The sequence below is a fragment of the Pelophylax lessonae genome, assembly GCF_965119305.1.
Source record: "Pelophylax lessonae genome assembly, chromosome: 5".
Classification (NCBI taxonomy): Eukaryota; Metazoa; Chordata; class Amphibia; order Anura; family Ranidae; genus Pelophylax; species Pelophylax lessonae.
The window spans coordinates 467,750,518-467,775,847 of record NC_138772.1 but is presented as its reverse complement, the minus strand read 5'-3'; the positions used below and the strand labels follow the sequence as shown (position 1 = coordinate 467,775,847).

Sequence of the window (25,330 nt, the reverse complement as noted above, 5' to 3'; positions counted from 1 at the left end):
TGTTCAAAACTCGTTAATGTTCTACCAAAGCTTTCCGGGTTTGGTATTGAAGCCAAATAGTGATGTAGTTGGATTGCTTGCCAAAAGGTATATTATATTTTCCAGTTCTATCAATCAGTTGGTTAATTGACAGCCATTTTTTTTTGTATCAAAAAAGACGACGTTTGTTCCTGTTTCTTCTCCCTTAGTCTTATAAACTGTCTCTCATCTAAACCCGGGGTAAACTGGGGATTCCCCAGTATTGGGAACAGAGGAGACTCATTCGTTGTCAATTTAGAATATATATTTAATTGCTTGCATATGCGTAATGTATTTCCTATTATTAAATGGTGTTTCAGATCTTTAGGTAGTGACTGATAGCACCATATCGCTCTCTTTAGGTCTATCTTTAGGTAATATTTTAAACTCTTGTATCAGGTTCGGCAGTGAGATACCTAGGTTAGAAAAGGAAAATAATAAATCATCCATGTAAGCAGCAATTTTATTTTGCTTCTCCTTTAGCCTTACTCCCTCAATGTCTTGATTTAATCGAATTCTACATAGAAACGGCTCTAATGTCAAGGCAAACAGGAGGGGTGATAGTGGACACCCCTGCCTTGTGCCATTTCTTATTGGGAATGCATCTGACAATAGACCGTTAGCCTTCACTCTAGCTATTGGCTCTGTATATACTCTAGTTATTTTTTCTAGCATCGCTTTCCCCAATCCAATGTACCTGAGCACGGAAAACAGAAAAGGCCATCCCACCCGATCAAATGCCTTCTCTGCATCCGTGCTCAGCACCACACAGGGGATCCTTTTTTCCTTTACTATTTGTATCAGGTTGAGAATTCTTGTAGTATTATCTCTCGCTTCCCTTGGTAATTGTGATATTTACTTTGTGACTTTAGTAACTACTTTTCCTTTATTGCAAAATTTTTCACATCCCTTTAGTACTAGCCACACGTCTTTAGGAATTGGTTATTTTGTCACACAGTCTCTGCTGCTAATGAGAATTGCCCCATTCAGCAAATACCACATAAGCAAACCCTGCTGCAGGGAGCCTGGAGCAGCATTTTCTCCAGGAAAAGTACATATTTTCAGGCCTTCTACTATTATGGTTTATCTAATGTATGTCAGCAAAACTGTCAACATAGGTTTATGAAAACAGATCTGCTTTAAACATTCTGAAAGAGCCCCTTCTTGTACTGATGGTAAAATCTTCTATTCATAACACTACTGATGTCCAATTGTTCTTTTTACGGTTCTTTGGGTAAAAGGTTTAGTTGCCAACTATTTTATATTCACTTTGGATATATGTCTGCATATTAAGTAAAACACATCTACTGTTCCAAACTAAATAAGCCCAGTTTTTCCAATCTATCATTATAAGTGAGACATCCTATTCCTTTCATTATGGAGTTTTGCACATGTGGGTTTGTGTTTTGGAAGGTTCTGGAAAGTAGTGTTTGAGTGTTGAATTGGGTCTTGTGTTATTCCCAAGTCTTTTTCATCTAAGATATAGATCTATAGATGGATGGGTGTATATATGGATAGATTATATAGATAGATACAGTGCCTTGAAAAAGTATTCATATCTCTTTAACCACTTACCGACTGCCGTCAGTATATTTACTGCGGCAGTCAGCCCCTCACAGGCAAAGCGACGTAGGACTACGTCGCTAGCCTGTGAGGCTCTAGGGAGCGAGCGTGCGCCGCCGGAGGCGCGCTCCCGCTCGCTCACAGACCTCCCCCCGTGCGTGTGCGCGGCGGACCCAATGTCCGTCGGGCACTCGCGATTGTCCGTTACAGCGGGAGAAAGGCAGGCGGCTAATGTAAACACAGCCGCCTGTCATTTTTCCCTGTGTAAGAATTGAGATCATACGGTTCTGCTATGTAGGACTGTTGATCTCTGTTCTTACACCTCAAGCCACATCCAATCACAGTTAGAAGCACGCCCCTAGGGAAACACTTAACCCCTCCTTCTCAAATAAAGTTAACTCCTTCCCTGCCAGTGTATTTTTTACAGTAACAGTGCATATGTATAGCACTGATTACTGTAGTAATGTCACTGGTAATCCAAAAAGTTTCAAAAATGTCAGTCAAGGGTCCGATCTGTCCGCCACAATGTCGCAGTCCCGCAAAAAAATCGCAGATTGCCGCCATTACTCGTTAAAAAAAAAAAAAACAACAAAAATCTTTCCCTTGGTTAGTAAACGCAATAACTTTTGCGCAAACCAATCAAAATATGCTTTTTGCAATTTTTTTTAACCAAACATATGTAGCAGAAAACTAATTGGCCTAAAATGTTAAAAAATTTTGATTTAAAAATTTTTTTGGAGATTTCATATAAAAAAATGTGAAAATATTGTTATTTTTGCAAAATTGACGCTCTTTTTTTGTTTTATAGCGCATGATCAAAAAATCGCACAGGTGATCAAATACCACCAATAGAAATCTGTGTCTGTGGGAAAAAAAGGATGTCAAATTAGTTTAGGTACAGTGTCGCACGACTGCGCAATTGTCCGTTAAAGTCACGCAGTGCCGAATCGCAAAATAGGCCCTGGTCAGGAAGGGGGTAAAATCTTCCGGGGGCTTAAGTGGTTAAATGTTTCATATTTTGTCATGTTATAACCACAAATATATGACAAATTGGCACATTATTATGAAGTGGAAGGTAAATGAAAATTGAGCACTGTTCAATCCATCACCTGACAATGGAGAGTATTGCACAACTGCAAACCTACCAAGACATGGCCATCCACATAAACTGACAGGCCAGGGAAGGAGAGCGTTAATCAGAGAAGCAGCCAAGAGGCCCATGGTAACTCTGAAGCAGGTGCAGAGATCTACAGCTCAGGTCGAACAATCTTTTCACAGGACAACTCTTAGTCATGCACTCCACAAATCTGGTCTTTATGGAAGAATGGCAAGAAGAAATCTATTGTTGAAACAAAGCGATAGGAAGTCCCGTTTGCAGTTTGCGAGAAGCCATGTGGCAAACACAGCAAACGTGAAAGAAGGTGCTCTGGCCAATGGAACTTTTTGGTCTAAAACTAACACTGCAGATCACCCTGAACACACCATCCCCACGTTAAAACATGGTGGTGGCAGCATCATGTTGTTGGGGATGCCTTTCTTCAGCAGGGACAGGGAAGCTGGCCATAGTTGATGGGAAGATGGATGGAGCCAAATACAGGGCAATTCCATAAGAAAACCTGTTAGAGTCTGCAAAAGACTTGAGACTGGGACCGAGGTTCACTTTCCAGCAGTGCAACGACCCTAAACATACAGCCAGAGCTACAATGGAATGGTTTATATCAAAGCATATTTATGTGTTAGAATGGCCCAGTTAAAGTCCAGACCTAAAATCAATTAAATTTGTGGCAAGACTTACAAATTGCTGTTCAGACGCTCTCCATCCAATCTGACAGAGCTTGGGCTATTTTGCAAAGAAGAATGGGTAACAATTTTACTCTCTAGATATCCAAATCTGGTAGAGACATACCCAAAAGGAGTTGCAGCTGTAATTGTAGCAAAAGGTGGTTCTACAAAGTATTGACCCAGGGGGGCTGAATACAAATGCAAACCACACTTTTCACATATTTATTTGCAAAAGATTTTGAAAACCATTTATATTTTTCCTTCCACTTCACAATTATGTGCCACTTTGTATTGGTCTATCACATAAAATCACAATGAAAACTATTTACATTTTTGGTTGTAATGTGACTCAATGTGGAACATTTCCAGGGTTATGAATACTTTTTCAAGGCACTGTAGATACTATAGACCGATTCTACGAACATATAAAAGGGAGGGGATCTATAACCTTTCTCATCTGCTGGTGAACGGTCATCAGAATCCTTGACTTGTCTTACAGCAGCAAGCTCAGTAGTAATGTGGTAATAGCATTCTAGGTAGGTGTGGTATGCTGCGGATCGCAGCCTTGGGGAAAAAGCAGTAGAAGTCCAGAATTGAAAGGATAACAGGATGAATGAAAAAAAAAAAGAGAAAAGCGCTCTAAGTGCAGACAGTCTTTATTAGTAACAAAGGCATAAGTGGTAACAACTCACTAGAAGCCAAGATAATAGAGCTGTATCACATCACAGACGTGGGAAGATCCTCTGGGGGGTGCCATCCATTCGCATGTAGCAGTCTGTGGCTTGATCGCCGATCACAGGAAAGAAGGGAGCCGGCTACCTCCTGCGGCACTCAGCGATCAGCGTCCAGAACAGCAGCTACGATGTGCGGGTGGAGGATGGAATGCGGCCCCGTCACCAGGGAATGTAGAGTATGCACGGCATGCACAACACGTTTCTGAGCATGCGCAAGGTCACGTACGGCCTCGCGCGCTCTTTCATCAGGTGCTCTTTTATCAGGATGAATGAAGACTGATCTCAATAGGATGAGATTTTGGTTGGAGAGGAGAGAGTCAATCCAGCATGATAGTGTCAGAATGTGTGATCAGGAAAATCTAGAGAAGTCTTCATATATAAAAAAAAAAAAAAAAGTTGTTCTGCTTTTGATGATTGTGCGGACATATTAGCATATAATTGAGTTGGAATTCTTTAAAATCACACGGCAACAAGCTAAAACTGCATAGTAATATTCAATGTTTTATTGATGTGCTTATAAGGTTATATTGTATATTGTCAGCCATTTATGCCAAGTTAACTGTATTGAATGGAATACAAAAACACACAACAGCGAATACAAATAGCACCTGTCATAAATTAAAGAGCGTTAGCTTTGACATGACTGCTTTGCGTTAGATTATCCTGATAATGTAAACAATTAGCGACAATAATGTGAAATGATCTTTAACACCTGCTAGTCTTTTATGCAGTTACAAGAGAAATTGTTTTTTCCCCCCCAACTGTTCTGAGCCTTCTCTTAAACTAATTAAGTAGGATTTGAATGGTTCATGAGTGTGTAATTACATTATTGATTACATTCTTTGACAAAAGAGTTTTCATTTATTTTTTTCCCCAGGAAATGACCTATTTCTAGTTGCTGTACATGAATTGGGTCACGCGTTGGGATTGGAGCACTCCAATGATCCAACAGCTATCATGGCACCGTTTTATCAGTACATGGAGACGGACAATTTCAAGCTACCTACAGATGACTTACAGGGAATTCAGAAAATATATGGTATGTTCATAATGAACCTTTTAGCTTCCATTACTGTCTGATTTGTGCTCATCTCATCCACTGCCAAGCATAACATATGTGGTGTGTGGTTTCCTGAAGGTTAGAAGGTTAGACTGGGCCAGACACGAGTTAATACTGTGCTTTAGCACTGAATATACAAATGTGGCGCTAATCTTGTTGTTTTAGCAAAGAAAAGTCTTTGTCAGTGGTGGATAAAAAACAACAGTTCATAATTTTCTCTTGGATATAAGTAAGAACTTAAAAAAGGAGAGATGTGAAGATCCTCAGCAAGGGAAACCACCACCAGGCACCCGCACACACTGATCCTTACCAGATCCCAATGACCCTTATCACAAAGGTCAAAAACGCTAGTGGCACAAGCCTTGGAAAGCCGGGATCCTTCACTCCTCCTCATTGAGTTATCCACAAAGCAAGCAGTCATAAGGTCCTTGCGGGGTCCCCATAGGAGGAAACAGAATACCAACACATAGTGTACACTGCTTGAAAGTTTTATTTCCCCACAGGATTAAAATGTACTTACTGGACAGCCGCTAATAGAGAGCGTTGTTAGTGCTTTAGCACTAGTAAATGCCATGATATATAATTTTACCTTGTTGGCATACAGTTTTTTATGTATCAGTCTAATAGACAAACTTGCATTATGCAGATTCCTACGACTGGATCAGCAATAGTACTATATACTGTAAATATGCTTATATGTGTTTGTTCTTATGTTCCATTTCTTATGATGGGGAAAATGTCATATGTAACCTATATGTAGTCCAAATTTTGTTTGTATCCCTTTCACTGAAGGGTCAAAGGGAAGATTTGCTTCATGATGAGGTGAGACCTTCAACTAATAGAGATTGAATTTGTGAAGCTGCAAATTAGTGTTTCTCGGATTTATATTGTACCTCTTTGTACCTTTCCAAGTTCCCCAGAAGCATTTTATTTCACATATTATTTGACATCTGTACCTGGTATGGCACAACCCCCTAATCAAAAAATACATTATGATTCTAAATCCGTTTTATCGCATGATATCAGGGGATCCTAAATCTACCTAGTTGAAAATTCATTATAATGTTGTAATCTGTTCAGTTTTACTCTTGATCTTAAATTAGCTTGATGGAGATGTACCTTCCAAAAAATGTTAATAACCAACACCAGTGGGAAATTGTTTGAAAGGTTAGGGATAAACCTTGTAGTTAAAAGTAGTGGGGATCCACTGTACTGAACTGCTTGCTTATGTCTTAAAACAGCATTATGAGCGTGTATGCGGTCTATGGGCTTTTTTAAATTTTAAGAAATGCTGCTTTTCCTATACAAGTCAATAGGAATGCAAAAGCAGTTTATATAATTTTGAAGCAGCTTATAAGTCACATGCAGGTCAATAATTGCACCTGTCAAATAATTCAGAACAATCTAAGGGGCCTTTCGGGCTTTCCAAACAGGTCCGCCTGTCAGTTTTTCAGGCGGACCTGATCAGATGCTCCATGCACCCCTATGGAGCAGTGGATGTCATCGGTGACCTGTCTGCTGACACCCGCTGCTATCCAATCCCATCCTGTCCATGAAATCCAGACAGATGGAATTCCTATTTTCCATCCGTCTGGAGGATCGGATAGGATGAAAACAGACAGGCGGTCCGTTTTCATTCAATCTCCCATAGAAGAGAGCAGGGATCTGACAGGTCTGTCTCTGCAAAGTAAGTGGAGACGGACCTGTCAACCGCCTGCTCAGCGAGGTTCAGCGGATCGATCTCCGCTGAGCAAAACTGAGTCCGCCAGGCAGAAAGCCCATGTGAAGAAACCCGAAGAAGCATTTAAAAACTGAATTGCACCTGAAAGCAGGCTGCTTTTTTCCATCAAGGCCTTATTTTTTAGATTTCTTTTAATTAAAACTGACATTTTTATTGATCTAGCGCCCTGGCTATTTGTGTGTTATTTTTGTGTGCCTCCCTTTTAATTTCCATTGTAATGCTCTGGACCTATGATACACTGGCAATTTAGGATTGCAATATGTTATAAGCCTTAGACAGATTTAAATAGTCCTGGAACTTCGCTCTTCCAATGGGACACTTGTTAGTGTATCAACTTTCCAAGAGGATTTTTCTCACTTTGGAGAGATTTCCACTTATTTCCTTACATCTTTATTGACCCCCCAAATGGGACACAGATAGGAAAAAAGTAAGGGGTTTAAAAAACCCTACTCTATTTAAAACCAAAAAAAAAGCTTTTAGGCGTTTTATATACGATATGGTAAACTTTTTAAACCATCACAGTTTTAATATTCCCTTAGGATTAGCACTCACTAATCTTACTTGTTGCTGACCTTCTGTTTAAATTCCACAATTTTAATAACCATTAGCCCTTTATTCCCTGGGAGATATTCTACATTTGAAAAACATATTTTTTGTATAAATAAGCCATCAGACCTGTTAGTCTCAAAGTTATTTTATCACATTGAAAAGCTGGTGAAATATGAACTGTTAAAAAATAGCATTAGTGTACTAAGCAATGCATAGCCAATGTTCAGGAGACAGACTCTGTTTTTGTGCTAGAGAAGTGTTACATGTCAATGTTTCACTGCCTTGAACGAAGTCACTGAGAGCCATTGATAAGCTGTGTTGACTGTTGAAACTCTGATTTTTGGACTTGGTCCACAGTCCATGGGGAAATGGCTGGATATGCGTTTTATTTGGCAGAAAATGTGGACGCGTGGGAGATTAAAATGTGCATTTGCTTAATAAAGGTATGCTTATAATTTACTGAAAACACATCAACTTTTTGTAGCCTGTTCAAGTGTCATAACTTAGGTTGCTTTTTTATTCTCAGTTATATAAAACTCAGCATTCTTTCACGTTCGTTTTTTTGATGAGTAAGCCATTTTCTTGGGATTCGCATGCATGAGAATCATTTTTAAATGTTTGGCATCTACACATTTGGAAAAATGGCTGCTGTCATCTTTATTGCTGACAGGTCACTTATTACTTTGCATAAACTTTTGATTCCAAGTTGAGAGTGGTGCAGTAAGATTGCAATCTGTGATTGGGTTGTTGGCAAGCATAGAGCTGACCCATATATTTATAACATGTGTAGGAGTTTAAAGAGGCATTTGCTGACATTATTCTAATTTCTGGAATTGAAATACAGATGATTACTAATATTATATTAGATTTTAACTACAGATTTCAAATTTATCTTTATAGCACAGCATAGTTGGTTGTTTGATATAAATTCGCAGCAAATACCCATATAAACCAGAGCAGCACAAAAATCTCTATTAAAGTTCTTGTAAAGTCTCGTTTTTTTTTCTCTATAAAATTAAAAACATGTCATACTCACCTGCTCCGTGCAGTTGGTTTTGCACAGAGTAGCCCGGATCCTCCTCTTCTAGGGTCCCTCTTCTGTGATCCTGGCCCCTTTCTCCTGTTTAGTGCCCCCACAGCAAGCAGCTTGTTATGGGAGCACCTGAGTCAAGTCACAGCCCCTTGTGTCCATTCAGACATGGAGGCCTTACCGACCCTGCCCCCTCTTTTCCCCAATTGACTAGCTGACTTTGATTGACAGCAGCAGCTGATGGCGCTGCTCCTGTGTCTCAGCCAATCAGGAGGGAGAATCTTGGACAGCTGAGACACTCGTTGACATAGCTGGACAGAGAGGGACCTCAAGAAAGTGTTAGGGGGGACTGTTGCACAAAGAAGGCTTTTTATCCTAATGCATAGAATGCATTAGGATAAAAAAACCTTCCCCCCTTTACCACCCTGTTAGGTCATAAAACACTTTGCAAATGTTGTGTGTTCTGGATTTTTTTTTTTTCATCATCTATATTTAAATGATTTGCCTTTTTGGATGATTTTTTTTTTTCATTTTCTGTTTTATTTTTTTTTTTAATGGAGGATCATTACACACTTGATAAGCAAAATCAACTTAAATGTTGGGGTTCCCCAAGGTTATGTCCTTTGGCCTCTCCTATTCTTGATCTACACCTCCTCCCTGGGTCAGCGAATAGCTTCCCATGGCTTTCAATATCATTTCTACACTGACGATAAATCTATCTCTACCGCTCAGCTCACCCCTTCAGTTTCCTCAGGTACCACTGATTTACTAACCAACATATCTGACTGGATGTCGCACCACTTCCTCAAACTCAGTCTATCAAAAACTAAACTTATAATATTTCCTCCCCCACATGCCTCTTTCCCTGACTTCTCTGTCAAGATCAATGGCACAACTATCAATCCGTCCCCACGTGCTAGTGGTAACCCTGGACTCTGAACTGTCATTTCAGGCCCACTATCCCTGCCCAAGTCATGGCGCCTCAACCCTTCACAACATCCCGAGAATATGCCCCTTTTTAACCAATGACATCACAAAGCTTCTAATTCACTCCCTGGTCATCTCTCGCCTCGACTACTGCAACTCCCTCCTCATTTGCTTACCTTTACATAGGCTATCCCCCCTTCAGTCCATCATGAATGCTGCTGTCACACTCATCCACCTTACCAACCGCTCAGTGTCTTCCTCTCCTCTCTTCAAATTACTAACAACAACTTACAAAAACCATCCACAACTCTGCCCCCAACTACATCACTAACCTGGTCTCAAACTATCAACCAAACAGCTCTCTTCAGTCCTACCAATATCTGCTGCTCTCTAGCTCCCTTGTCCCCTCCTCTCATTCTTGCCTCAAGGACTTCTTCTGAGCTTATCGCATCCTTTGGAACTCCCTACCCCAATCTGTCCAGCTATCTCCTAATCTATATATCTTTAAACGATCCCTGAAAACCCTTCTCTTCAAAGAAGCCTATCCTGCTTCTAACTAATACACTTTGTTTTTACTTTATCCATCAGCCCATCTCCCACAGTTACTACCTTTTTTGTATCACTTGAACTTCCCTCTTAGATTGTAGGCTCTAACAAGCAGGGCCCTCTGATTCCTCATGTATCAAATTGTATTGTAACTATAATGCCTGCCTTCATTTTGTAAAGTGCCACGGAAACTGTTGGCGATATATAAATCCTGTATAAAAGCAATATAATACACCTATGGTAATTGTCAGCCTAACATAGTGCACTAATGTGCCCTCATTACTCTGTATAAAAGAAAAAAACATGTACACTAGATGGATCCACTCTTCTGGGAAGGATTTGCATAAGATTTTGTAATGTCTTCTCATGCAGCCTAAAGTATCTGGTTTCCCATAGGGCAGTAATGGCGAACCTTGGCAACCCAGATGTTTTGGAACTACATTTCCCGTGATGCTCATGCACTCTGCAGTGTATTGAAGCATCATGGGAAATGTAGTTCCAAAACATCTGGGGTGCCAAGGTTTGCCATCACTGCCATAGGGTAATGGGTACACTCACTTCCTATGCTATGAACAAGTGTTACCAAGATGGTAAATTTCTCCAGTTGTAAAACAGAGGATTATACGCAAATGCAAAAATCTTGTTTTTATCGATGTGGACAGAGGGCTTCATCCACTGTGTGTCCAGTTGGGAGATTTTCTCTTCCTTTTTGTCCCAGTAATGACACCAATACAGCAAATGGAGAGAAAATCTTTCCATTTGGGACACCGCTAAAAGTGAAAGCCCTGAGCTCACAAGTGAGAAGTATGAGCATCAGTTCCAGAAAAGATATACGGAAAATGTAGAATGATTACAAAATAGATCTGAATGCAAATAAAAGGTGATTCACCCTTTTGGCTGTTGCCACCCCCTATATTAAATAAAGTATGGAAGGTGAGACAATAAACATTACTATAACCTAAGATATAACATAACAAACACTGCAGAAACAAATTGCCTGTTATTGTTAGGCTAAGCAATGGAATCTGCTGATCAATACCAAGAGAATAATGTTCTGACTAGAACAGCAAAACTTATGTTTTGTGCTTCTAGCTAAAATATTCATGTGTAAAAAATGTATGTATAACAAAAAAACATAAGACGTAGAACTACTTTTTATACAACACTATCAATCTGTATAAACCCCTAAATCATACACTCAAGACAGCAGCAGTCTTTTTTCCTTTTAATCTTGTTACTGCTTTCTGGCTGTTTAGATATTTATGTCAATAACCATAGACCAATAGTGTGGAATTCTGATTAAACTGTATTATCCATCCATGCCTAGGTCCACCAGAAAAGATCCCAACACCAACAAAACCTCTTCCTACAGTGCCACCACACAGGCCTAACCCACCAGCAGATCCACGCAAGAATGATAGACAACCAAGACCTCCCAGGCCTCCTTCTGGAGGAGACCGGCCATCTTATCCAGGAGTCAAGCCTAATATCTGCGATGGGAATTTCAATACACTGGCTATCTTGCGGCGGGAGATGTTTGTATTTAAGGTAAGATTGTGACATGCGACTTCCTTTTGGTAAATAAAAAAAAAAAAAAAACGAAAGTGAGCCATTCCACCAGTCCCTTTGCTATCCCATCCTACTATCCCTGTGCATAGAGACTGTTTTAAACTTTTTTTCTTTTTTTTTTTTACACCCTTATGTCCTCACTGTCTAGCAGTCCCTAGATAGCAGCTTTATACTCCTAATAATCAATTTTATCTCATGTCATTTTCACTTCCCTTATCCTTCCTTACCCCATGGACTGGAATACATTTTTACCAATCTGAAGCGTTAGGAGGTTTTGCTTGCACAGTCTGGGCTTTAGGATCGTAACATGACAAAGGAACCATCCCATTAAAGACAGTATGATCCTTATAAGCGATAAGATGACCTATGCACTTGCCTAGACCGCGGTAGCCCCACCCATGGCAGTCACTGCTTATCAAGTGTCACTTTTAGTAGGGGAAGAAGTGAAAGCCTAAGGAGGAGAGAGCGGGGAGTTATGCTCCCTCAATTCTCCAGCTATTGAGAAGCAGGAGGAGCAGGGCAGAATCTGTTGCTCTTTCCCAAATCTTAAAAACAGAAATCTGCTGTTGGCAATTTAGAGTCGTAAAATTAAAAAATACTCTTGTCTGCACACCTCTCACTTTTTTTTTTTTTTTTTGTCATTGGGGATATATTGTAGAACATTGCTAACAGCCATAAAAGATCCAGGAAACCTGCCCATAGTCTGTCTTCAGCTATTGATAATCCAACACCGAGAGCAAGGTCACACCAAGTATCCCAGCATAGAAAAAATCTATAGTAAATTGCTAAGGTGGAGATCATGCAGAGACCTACCCTCCAAATTATAGAAAAATAGTAGACCAGAATAAACATCTGCGACTTAAGATTGGGCTTGGCACACACAAGCAGACTAGTTACATGTCACTCAACACATTGTTAGTTTGGCACTTTGACTTCCTATCCTCCTTAGCCCTGAGGATGCTTTTTATCAGCAGGGGAGTACTGCTCTCTCCAAAATATGATAAAGATCCTGGGCTTTAAAAGAATAGAGGTTGCAGAATTAAAGTGGTTGTAAAGGCAGAATATTTTTTATCCAAATGCATTCTATGCATTAAAATAAAAAAAAACCTTCTGTGTGTAGCAGCCCCCCTAATACTTACCTGAGCCCACCTCTATCCAGCGATGTTGCACAACAGACTCAGCTGCCTGGCACTACCCCTCCTCATTGGCTCCCGCTGCTGTCAATCAAAGTCAGTGAGCCAATGAGGAGAGAAAGGGAGTGGGGCCGGGCTGCAGCTCCATGTTTTAATGGGCACAGGGAGCTGCAGCTAAGCTTGGGTGCCCCCGTAGCAATTTGCTTCCTGTGGGGCACTCAACAGGAGGGAGGGACCTGAGAAGAGGAGGATTTGGGCTAATCTGTGCAAAACCAGCTGCACAGGGAAGGTACGTACAACATGTTTGTGATATTTAACTTAAAAAAAAAAAAAAAGTCTTTAGTATCACTTTAAGCTGGCCATAGATTTTTAATTAAGCCAGTGGGCTAATGATAAAAAATAGAAACCATTCCTCCATCCACACAAACCAGGTAGATGGAGGAATCCTCATCGCCAATTATTTTGTAATCTGACAACACTTTTCCAGTAAGTGTGTTTGACAGAATTTGGTCTAACTTTTTTGAACGGGACAGTGGTACACAGAATGAAATTCAGCCGGTCCCTGCTTAGCTGGCTGAATTTCAAACAGTCTATGGCCAGCTTTAGACAGTTAACCCTTTGAGCACAGGGCATATTATTTTTTGGCTTTGCTTATACTGTGAAAAAGTTTCTATATTAATGAAGAAATTGTGATAATGAGATCTCCTAAGAGCTATAGTCTGGAAAAGCTTACGTTCTGTTAGGGTACAAAGGTAAAGCAGGTGGGATACTGTGTATAAAGACTGTTGCATGGCTTGATTTTCTCTCATTTAGCCCACTGCCTGCTATTTTTTTCGATGTCTGCAGCTGCCTGAATGCAGTGACGCTGCCAAACTGTGACTGCTTCTGTGATAGGATACAGTTACTGTTTGACTGGTAGTTTTTCACCCAGCCACCCACAGCTCTAACTTTGACCGATTCAGCAAGAGTCTGTCAAAACTTAAACCTTCGATTAGAGAGGAAACACACGGTGGAAGAGCCTACTATCTATTCGGCAGATACAGAAGGTAGAACAGTTTCAATCTCTTAGGTTATAAGAGAGGATACAGAATGGTGGAAATTCTTAGTTTATTTAGCATATAGGGGAGGATACAGAAAGTAGACAAGCTTACCATATATTGGAGTAAAAGGGAGGGATAAAGAAAGTGGGAAAACGTACAATCTGTTAGGCTTCTTTCAAATCTGTGCATTATTCATGCAATGTGCTATTAATGCCGTACATTTTACATATGAAAACACACCAAAGGAATTTTTATTGCACTGCACCATGTTGTTTACAAGCTATGAGGATGTAAGGGAAGAGTAAAGAACAGAATTTATAGTCTATAAGGTTATAAGGGGGAGAGCTTCTAGGTGAAATTATGTGTTGTTGCTTTAATATCCTTGAAATAGGTGGACAGGCTGCTGCAAGCATATAGTGATGGTGGTTTGAAGATGTAATCATAAAGTTGTAAACCTTCCTAATGCCTCGTACACACGCAACGATTGTTGGCCGTGAATTTTCGGCCAACGTCCGATCGGCCGATTGTCGGCTTGTTAGTATGATGCTTCCGACAACCGACTGCGACTTTTCGGCCGAACAAAATCTGGTGTGCATGCTATAAATTTTTTGTTGGCCGTCAACAGAACGGCCGATTGTTCGTCAGTCAGTACAGATTTCAGCAGATAAAAATCAGATGAGCAAGACTGGGCATGCTCATAGAAGAAAAAACACACGGAAAGTAAACCAGCACATGACATCACTTCTGAAGTTGGTTGTTGTTGGCCGAAAAAAATTTGTGTGCAGTCTAGAGCACATTTCAACCAACACAACAACACTGGACAAAAGACAGCTAATCGGTCGGCCGATAATCGTTGCGTGTGTACGAGGCATAAGTCCTTGTTTTGTCTTAAGCCAGCTCTGCTCGAGAGACTCCTCATTTCTTTAGCTGCGGGAGACTTCTCCACCTGTTGAAGACAGGGATGTGTTTTAGATTTCAAGATGTTCACAAACCTTTTTGCTAGAGACTTTGGGTGCACCCTGAATAACATACCAAACCTATAGGTCCTGGTGAAGTGTTGAACTGTATATCCTGTTGATTGGTTATTCAGTGGCATGTCCCAAGTACGTTAGTACCAATACCAATGGATATTATCTTATTGGAGGTCCACCAGTCAAACAACACAACAGTTACATGTAATGTTCCCTTGGTCTTGGATGTCTTTGTCCTAGGACACTCTAGCCATCTGTATATCTATCCATCCATCCATTTTTGTTTCTATCTAGCATATGTGGAATGATGTTAAACTACAGTATAACTTTACTCTTTCTTCCTTTTTATGGATGATCGTTGATATAAAAACTGTCAGTTATTGTACTATAAATTTATAAAAGTTTCCTTTACATAACACGGTTTAAACTACTTTAAAATGCCAGCTATCACTGGTCCTGACTGAACATTTCACCAGTTCTTTGGAGAATGAATGGCTTTTCTGCTGGAAAATCAAGCAAATTAAACAAAGTATATTTTTCCCTCTTGTTGTAGAGAAATGAAATGTCTTTCCTTGAAGGGTAAATAGTCTTGTGAGTATTTTTCTGGAGAAATCGTTTTAAAATTTGATGTTCTCAGCAATGAGCTCTTTCCCTTTTGGCATATTTTGCAAGAGTCTAACTGAGTTTCCAGATTCGTGAGGCACATCCCCTAAGGATGTAAATTAAAGCTAGCAAACATTCACAGCACTGCAATGAAAATACATAAAATATGTTACATAGAACAGTATGGAACTTGAACTTACACTTGCAAGAGTCCTAGTAAAAGAAAAAAATTACCATGAATTGAAAACAGAGCAATAATAATGAAGGTAAACCCAAGCCAACCATAAACATTTCACATTTTCGACTAAGAATACAGCTCACCTTATTCTAATTTTTATCCTGAGGTTCATCCCATTCAGATGGATGCTCAGTTTGTTTGTTGATTGCTGGTATCCTTTTATTCTTAATGACTGATGATAAAATCACAGATTCAGCACCTTTGGATTCTGTTGATTGTCTGAGCTTGACGGAGGTATATAGTTTACATTCCTAGTTTTTAAATGTATCATTATTAATGACTCTGTAAAATGCAGCCCGGAGTATTCACTGGCTCAGGGATCCTGTGTGCAGGAATGTAATTGGCTGGATTCTCAAGTGAAGACAATCAGTGATGCATGGCTTTCCACCTCCTGGTCCAGTCATGTCGATTTGGTACTTAAAGCGGAACTTCACTTAATGGATGTTCTACTAATCCACTCCCTAGGGGAGAGGAGCAGAAGTTTGGCTCAGTGCGAAGCTCCAGGGTGTTTCTTATGAGTGGACAATGCTGTGCTTTAAACCTGCTCTGGACTTTGTAATCCTGGATCGGGGCCTGGAGTTTGAAGTGTCTTGGGTGAGACGGAACCTTAAATTCTGTGTCCGGACTTTGCTGGATGCCTGCAGCCTGTGTGAGTGCAGAGGTATACAGGGTTGTTATAATGAAAGTCCTAGAGTAGCACAGGGTAGTTTCAGTTGGTGTTGCTGCCATTTGGAGACAGAGCCCTGTCAGTAGAGCGGGTCGTTTCTCCTGAGACTGCATCCCTTGTGAGGGGGGATTCCTTGCCCAAATACTGGAAAAGTCAGGAAAGCTACACGTGTCTGGGAGGCAGAGAAAGCCAATGTGGCTCCAGATCCAGGGGGCTAGAGGGAATCTGGAAGTGTGTAGAGGAAGCAAGTTGCAGGGGCTGGAAGACCCTATCAGGAGTGGGCCCATACAGCAAGGTGCTGAGATAGAAAGGCTGAGGAACCTGTGGTCAGGGAGACCATTGCGACCAGCGTCCAAGCTGCTGAAAAGAAGCAAGGTAGCTTGGCATTTTTTTCCAGTTGTTTGCTTTGTGAAGTTTAAACCCCTGTGTGGGAAGCCTTGGATGGAACTTTAATTTCATGTATTAAACTGGGGTTCCATGCCCTTTAAAACACAATTTAGACCAGCATATACGTCACTGAAAAAACGCATCTACCACTGTACTAAGCAACCCCCATATTAAAGGCTTACTAGGCTTTTTGCGAACATAGAAAATATAGTTGCCAATAAAGGGTTTAGTCTTGTTATATTTTATTTCTTTTTCTTTTGAAACAGATGAAAAACCATCCATCAACCTGCAAGAGGATGCAGTCAATGTTTTAATATACCCTATAATATTTCATAACGGGGCCGAATTTTAAACCATCTTAATTCATTGCTGCATGCAGGCTTGGCAATTTTTTCCCCTGCTATGTGGATAAAACACACTGCATTTTGCAAATCAATATTCAATTACTTATGCCTGCAATATTTTAGATTAATTAAGAATATTGATGCCTTTCTCTGGGTCTCTGCATTAAAATTTCACTACTGAATTTGCAGCGTAGTAAAGCTTCCGTTAGAATGCCATTTCATTTTGATAGTGGCTTTTTATACTTCTAGATACCAATGTGTCCCATTTTATAAATAATAAAATAAAGGCGCATTTAAATGTGCACTTGTGGTTTTAAATGAGCTGCTGCAGCGTATATATTAAACCCATGTCTGTTTTATATGTAGGTGTCATTTGTTTTCGTTAAGCAGATGGCCATATTAAAGGAGTCATTCTATTTTTGTAATTTTTTATTTTTTTGCATAATGATAATTTAGAGTCTCTTTAATAAAGTGTATCTAAACCCGTAAAACAAAACTGTCAGTCACCGGCTCTCTGCTCAGCCCCCCCCCCCCCCCCACACTCACTGGATCACTTAGCTGTGGAGGGGGCCGGAGCGGCCAGCAAGCGGCTGAAAGGCTGAGCAGGGTGCTGGTCTAGGCATGTGAGCATCTTTACCAAGCCTGGAATGATTGTGACGTCAGCGGATTTCAGCCCGCTGTCTGCTGAAATCGGGTCACAGGAGTGCAGATCGAACTGTACTGCTTTAATTCACAGGAGAAGTAAAGCCAAATGAGCTTTGTCTTTACTTCTCCTTTAAAGCTCAACATTAGGTTTTCGGCTACCCCAAATGTTCTACTCTAAGGCCCTAATTCCAGGAGAGTCACAGCAGGTCATTTGATGTGAGGGTCTATTCCTCTTCTCCAGTGGTACACAGTCCTCAATGTGGAATATTTTCTAGCTGTGGGAGCACCGGTCTCTGCAGCACATAACTACAAGCCCAGACTGTGTGATGCTGCATTTCTAGGGGGGGTGTCCATGACAGCCTGGGTTTACAGGGATTGGGTTGAATGGATAAAGCGGAAGAGTCATGACACAATGCAGCAGAGTTTCTCTGGGGGGCGATGCCGGTGAGGCAGTGAGTACTGCAGCAATAGATGCATTTTTTTAACATTTACATCTGTTAGTGAAGGCTAAATTCAAAGTAGAACTAAAGGCAAAGCTTTTATTTTTTTTTAATTTTGGATACACTAAGGGAGGGTTATAACCCCTGCAGGGTTTATTTTTGCCATGTGTGTCCCATTTAAGAGATTTCCCTTCACTCTCTGTTCCATAGCCAAAGCAGGAGGTGAGGGAATCCCTGAGCTGTCTGATGAGAAGGTAAGTGTCGCAGCACAATTCATTATCCATGCTCCACCAGGGGAGTTCAACAAAGTACGGTATTTAATGCAACCATTAATGAGTGAAAATGTGGGGAGAGGAGCCGCTCATGGGAAAGACACCTACCTAAAGCTGGTTACCCCAAATCAGGGGCCCAACATCTGGTGAGTGTAACCCCAAAGCATGAGGGAGAGCACTGTGAACTACCACACAACGGGTGTGTTCCTGGATCCGCAGCCATATATAATAAGATATTGGTTTTTGTTCTGGAGCCACTGCCATATATATATATATATATATATATATATATATATATATATATATATATATATATATATATATGACATTGAGCTCTAAATAGGACATTGAGCACAAGTGCACCACTGTTAATTATATGTAAAGAGTTGCCCCCTATTAAGGGGTTCTTTTGCTGCTACATCTCACCTCCAATCAGCATTTGCACTTATTTGAATGGATTAGCATCCATTTAGTTTTTTTGCACTCACTCCTTTTTGATGTGAAAAGCATGAAGAATGTATTTATTTCATTTATTATATCCGTATGAATTATATGTTATAATTTGTTGCACTTATCACAGTTATCTTATTAGAAAAAAAAGCACATGTTTTACAAATTGTAGGGGACATGATAGCAATTTGCAAATACCTCAATGGTGATCTCAGCATAGAAAAAAAGCTATTCAGTCGCAAGGATTGCATGAGGACGTGAGGACATACAATGCGATTAGAGGAGAAGCGTTTTAACCTCAGGCAACTCAGGGGGTTCTTTACAGTTTGTGCTACAAGATTGTGGAATTCTCTACCACAAGAGGTGGTTTCTGCGGGAAGTATGGTTGGTTGCTTTCAAAAGACTCTTGGACATACATCTCAAGGATCAGAACATTAAGGGGTATGAGAGATGATTATGGCCACACACACCTACCCAGGTTGAACTGGATGGACTATTGTCTTTATTCAACCTCAACTACTATGTAACTATGTTACTATGTAAAATTGACATTTTTAATTATGTGTATGGTCTGATCAGCATTCAAGGTAAACACACCAAGTCATTTTTATATGTTTATAATTCTTATACCACCATTCACACTTATTTATTTAACCTAGGCAGCGCCACTACCCACTTGCACATCAGAATTTTTTAACCATCAGTGTTAATTTAGTCGACTAAAATATTTTATTCAACTAAATCAACACTATTTTAGTAAACTAAAATATGACTAAAGTCAAAAAAATTCAGATGTCCTAAATACGACTAAAACTAAAATCGCATTTTAGTCAAGACTATGACTAAAACTAAATTGAAATTTGACATAAAATTAACACTGCACTACCACATAAGAATAAGAAGGGGGCATCTACTAAGCTGCTAAAAGAAAAAAAAAAATCTTACCTGCTCACCTTTAATGGGCTATACACACTATTCAGTTGTCTTTAGATTTACCAAAACCATATAATATGAGGTCAAATCTAAACACTTTCAATTTGAATGCAATCAGGCAGTCCCTTGCACTACATAGTTGAAGGTAAATCTAAAGGAAGTCTAACAACAAAAGTTGTATAGTGTGTATCCCAGCGTAAGTGGTCGCGGACTCTCTCTTCTCATCACAGAAATATAACCCCTCCCTCCCAAGTGTTTCTGAGAAGCGTAGGAAAGCAATAGGATGTTCAAGTTTTTAGCATCCCTCAGACAATAGAAGAAAAAAAAAAACTCCTTTTGGGTTGAGTGAACCTTCAGTACCATGGACAGTGCCACTCTTTCTGATAGAACAGCAAGAAAACACAAATTCTGTAAATAAATGTGCAAATAGATATTTCTGCTTCTATTTTGGTATGGTAAACCCCGTTTGTCAGATTTTCTAACAAGTCACCTCAAATTTCAGCCTGCTCAAAGACTTGGTAGTGATTTTTCTGCTCACAGAGTTCCTTGCCATTTCAGGTTTTGTGATCAAAGCCAAAAATGGCCTTTGAGCTTTTTATATACTTCAATGGAAAATCTACTCGAAAGAAAGTAAAACAATATTTGTAGGTGTTTCTTTCTATGAGAAATTTGTCATTAATTAAGGTGGTTGTAAACGCTGGTCATAAAATCTTAACTAAGCACATAGTGTACAGTAGCTCACAAAAGTGAGTACACCCCTCACATTTTTGTAAATATTTTATTATATCTTTTCATGTGACAACACTGAAGAAATTACACTTTGCTACAATGTAAAGTAGTGAGTGTACAGCTTGTATAACAGTGTAAATTTGCTGTCTTCTCAAAATAACTCAACACACAGCCATTAACGTCCAAACCACTGGCAACAAAAGTGAGTACACCCATAAGTGAAAATGTCCAAATTGGGCCCAATTTGCCATTTTCCCTCCCCGGTGTCATGTGACTCGTTAATGTTACAAGATCTCAGCTGTGAATGGAGAGTAAGTGTTTTAAATTTGGTGTTATCGCTCTCACTCTCTCTTACTGGCCACTGGAAGTTCAACATGGCACCTCATGTCAAAGAACTCTAAAGATCTGAAAAAAAGAATTGTTGCTCTACACAAAGATGGCCTGGGCTATAAGAAGATTGCCAAGACCCTGAAACTGAGCTGCAGCACAGTGGCCAAGACCATACAGCGGTTTATCAGGACAGGTTCAACTCAGAACAGGCCTCGCCATGGTGGACCAAAGAAGTTGAGTGCACGTGCTCAGCGTCATATCCAGAAGTTGTTTTTGGGAAAAAGACGTACGAGTGCTGCCAGCATTGCTGCAGAGGTTGGGGGGGGGGGGGTGAGCCTGTCAGTGCATAAACCATATGCCGCACACTGCATCAAATTGGTCTGCATGGCTGTCTTCCCAAGGAAGCATCTTCTAAAGGTGAAGAAAGCCCGCAAACAGTTTGCTCAAGACAAGCAGACTAAGGACATGGATTACTGGAACCATGTCCTGTGGTCTGATGAGACCAAGATAAAGCTTTTTGGTTCAGATGGTGCCAAGCGTGTGTGGCGGCAACCAGATGAGGAGTAGAAAGACAAGTGTGTCTTGCATTCTGTCAAGCATGGTGGTGGGAGTGTCATGGTCTGGGGCTTCATGAGTGCTGCCAGCACTGGGGAGCTACAGTTCACTGAGGGAACCATAAATGCCAACAGCATGATCCCCTCCCTTTAGAGACTGTGCCACAGAGCAGTATTCCAACGTAACGACCCCAAACACACCTCCAAGACAACCACTGCCTTGCTAAAGAGGCTGATGGTAATGGTGATGGACTGGCCAAGAATGTCTCCAAACCTAAACCCTATTGAGCATCTGTGGGGCATCATCAAATGGAAGGTGGAGGAGCGCAAGGTCTTTAACATCAACCAGCCTCATGATGTCATCATGGAGGAGTGGAAGAGGACTCCAGTGGCAACCTGTGAAGCTCTGGTGAACTCCATGCCCACGAGGGTTAAGGCAGTGCTGGAAAATCATGGTGGCCACACAAAATATTCACACTTTGGGCTTAATTAGGACATTTCTACTTAGGGGTGTACTCACTTTTGTTGCCAGCGGTTTAGACATGAATAGCTGTGTGTTGAGTTATTTTGAGGGGACAGCAAATTTACACTGTTATACAAGCTGTACACTCACTACTTTACATTGTAGCAAAGTGTAATTTCTTCAGTGTTGTCACATGAAAAGATCTAATAAAATATTTACAGAAATTATGAGGGGTGTACTCACTTTTGTGAGATACTGTATATCTGTAGTGTTTACTTGTCTCTCTCCAAAGCTCTAAGTGACATGTCTCTCTGGTGTTTCCTTCCTCTGTTATAAGCATTAGTCACTTCTGAGAAGTTTTCCCGACACTTGAGATAAAGAAATTTTGGGCAAGGAGATAAGAACACAGCTTGTCTATTCAAAATACAGCACTGCATGTTCTTTTGTTTCTGTGCCTACAGTGGGGAAAATATTTATTTGATCCCAATGCAGATTGTCTAAGTTTGCCCACTTTACAAAGAAAAGAAGGGTCTATATTTTTATCATAGGTGATTTTTAAATGATAGACAGAATATCAACCAAAAATCCTGACAAATACACATGATACAAAAGTTATAAATTGAGTTGCGGTTCAGTGAGTAACATAAGTATTTGATCCCCAAGCAAAACTTATCTTAGTACATGGGGGAGAAACCCTTGTTGGCAAGCACAGAGGTAAGACGTTTCTGTAGCTGGTGACCAGGTTTGCACACATCCCAGGAGGGATTTTGGTCAACTCTTCTTTACAGATCCTCTTTAAATCCTTAAGGGTTCTTGGCTGTCACTTGTCATCTCGAAGATTTAGCTCCCTCCATAAATTTTGTATAGGATAAAGGTCCAGAGACTGGCAAGGCCACTCCATGACCTTAATGTGCTTCTTCTTGAGCCATTCCTTTGTTGCCTTGGCAGTATGTTTTGGGTCCTTGTCATGCCAGAAGACCCATCCACAACCCATCTTCATTGTTCTGGCTGAGGGAAAAAGGTTCTCTTACAAAATATTACAATACATGGCCCTGTCCATTGGCCCCTCAATGAGGCAAAGTCGGCCTGTACCTTTAGCAGTAAAACGTCTCCAAAGCATAATGTTTCCACCTCCATGCTTGACTTTAAGGGATGGCGTTCTTAGGGTCATAGTTAGCATTTGTCATCCTCCAAATGCGGTGAGTCGAGTTATTGCCAAAGAGCTCAATTTTGGTCTCCCCTGAGGACAGCGCTTTCTCCCAGTCCTTCTCTAAATCATTTAGATGTTCATTGGCAAACTTCAGACTGGGCCTGTACCTGTGCCTTCTTGAGGAAGGAGACCTTGCTGGTGCTGCAGAATTTCAATCCATGGCGGTGTATTCTGTTACCAATAATTTATTCCGCGTTCCGTGGCCTGAGATCCAAGGACCGGAAGTGACGTTATGACGTAATGGACTCGATCCTACACGTTTCGTCATTTGATTATTTGCACAAATATTTTTTCTTAGGAGGAATTCCTTTATTGGTTTAATTTATTTTCACCACAATCTTATATAAATGTATTTATTCTCAGCAAGCAGGATTTATCACTGGTAATTTGCACTGTACAGTATTTTTATTTTTTGGAATAAAAAATCACTACTTCTCCATTATTTCTGTTTTATTTATGGCACAGCACTTTGCACTTTATCACTGCACCTTGTTTGGTTCAGGATAAGAATTGGTCACTTCTTTCAGACCATATCGTCACTTGTGCACTTTATTTGGATTTATTGAATTTATCTTATTTATTTTGGGTATCACGATTTGTTTTGGTACACTATTTGGCACCTAGCCACTCACAGGTAGCGCCGTTTCAACCTCTTTGCACCTATCTCATTTCTAACCCCTAGGGGTTTGGTTGTTGGCAGCTTACACCTTATATTCCACATACACCATCTATACAACTCCATAGCGCTGGTCACCTCTGTTTATTTCTTAACGCTCTACTGTACCCAAACGGAACAACCAACGTGATGGAGTTGAGGAATATGTCAACTCAATCCCCAAAGTTAAATTGAGAAATGATACCCAGCCATCAACTGACTTCATATAGAAATAGCGCTAAAATGTAGAAAATGGTAAAAAAAAAGTTTATTTTTAAGGATGGCAAATGTAATGATATACAGATGATATGATGCTTTAGCAAACTGTAATTGTTTTAAAGTTTACATTTATTTATTTTAATATATTTATTGGCTTTATAATGCAAACTGCCATATTCCACAGATTTTAAAATGGTCAGGCTAGGCATTGTTAGTTAATGCTATTGCAAAAAGCGGCATAGATGTCATTTTTAAAGCCTAAGTTTAGGGAAAAATAATCAGCTCAAGGGAAATTACTATCACTGCAGTGTGTCCCTTGTGCTGATGGCTGCACAATTGGTTGAAATCACCTGTCCTACTACACCCCCTAAACAACACACACACTCACATCCAATGACTCAGTCACCGGGGGATGACAGATTAAAAGATTCTGTCACATGCAATCATCAAGAGTGCCGACTATATCCGCCTTTTCCACCCCCTCCTCCATTCATAAAAACTGTACTATAGTTTCTATTAATGAAAAGCGCTCTATGGATGGGGGACAGATAGGTGGATAAAGGGTCTGTCTATTCATAGATCATTTTTCATTCATAGCTACAGTTTCTATGAATGGAGGAGGAAGGATAAAAGGGTGGGCCTAGCGGGAACTCTTGTTGAATGGAAATGACAGATCCCTCTGATCTTTTAACCCCTTCTGCACTGGGAGATTATAGCGACAGGCGAAGGAGGAGCATCGGAAGATTTCAACTGAAGCAGGAGATAACAGAACAAGGTACACACTGCATGGACGGTAAGTAATGTTCCTTGTGCTCCTCATTTTTTTTTACTGAACTTAGACTTTAATGCATTTACTTGGATAAAAGGCGAGTTGAAGAATAGTGACCCTTTTAAGTGATTCTAAATCCTTTATTAAAAAAAAAAAAACAAAAAAAAAAAACATGTCTGTTAGAACCACTTTAAAATGACAAACTACATGTCCCAGCTTGCTTGACAGGACTTGTGGTTTGTCAACAGCTAAAGATTGCTATCTGCATTAATAATACACCTCGGAGGCCACAGCACTGAGAGATGTAGAGGGGGTTTAAATGCAAACTGCAAAATAAGACATGAGATGACGAAAGTGCAAAATAAAAAAATAATTATGCAAAAAATAACCACAGAGAACTGAAATGTAAAATTATTTCTTTTATGATTATTATTATTATTACACAAATACACTCTGGTGACTATTCTGTAGATTAACATTCTTCTTAATGAGCTGCCTGCTACACTCCAGCCATTTGGTTCACTGACCATTGAGACAGTAACCATAAAATATGTTGATACTTTCAGTAGTGCGGCTCACTGGAAATTGCACTTATTGCTTCTTATCCAATTGATGTCTGATTACAAAGTAGCAAAAATCTGTCACTGTGGAATTACTTGCGTTTGGGTTCTATAGTGGTTTATGGCAGTAATAAATAGCTAGTTCTTCATTGAATTCATCTAAATGTCAACGCCATCATTCTGACAGCTTTTCTTATTT

The 25,330-nt window shown here is 40.1% G+C and overlaps 1 protein-coding gene across 3 annotated transcripts in view; it reads left to right on the top strand.

Annotated features, from left to right (window-relative positions):
• Window positions 1-25,330, top strand: part of MMP16 (matrix metallopeptidase 16) — a 378,979-nt gene that overhangs the window by 273,581 nt on the left and 80,068 nt on the right. For all 3 annotated transcript variants that reach the window (XM_082258608.1, XM_082258607.1, XM_082258609.1), the window contains 2 exons: window positions 4,975-5,136; window positions 11,278-11,498. In XM_082258608.1, coding sequence (XP_082114734.1) covers window positions 4,975-5,136; window positions 11,278-11,498 — 383 coding nt within the window. The remainder of the gene's footprint in view (window positions 1-4,974; window positions 5,137-11,277; window positions 11,499-25,330) is intronic.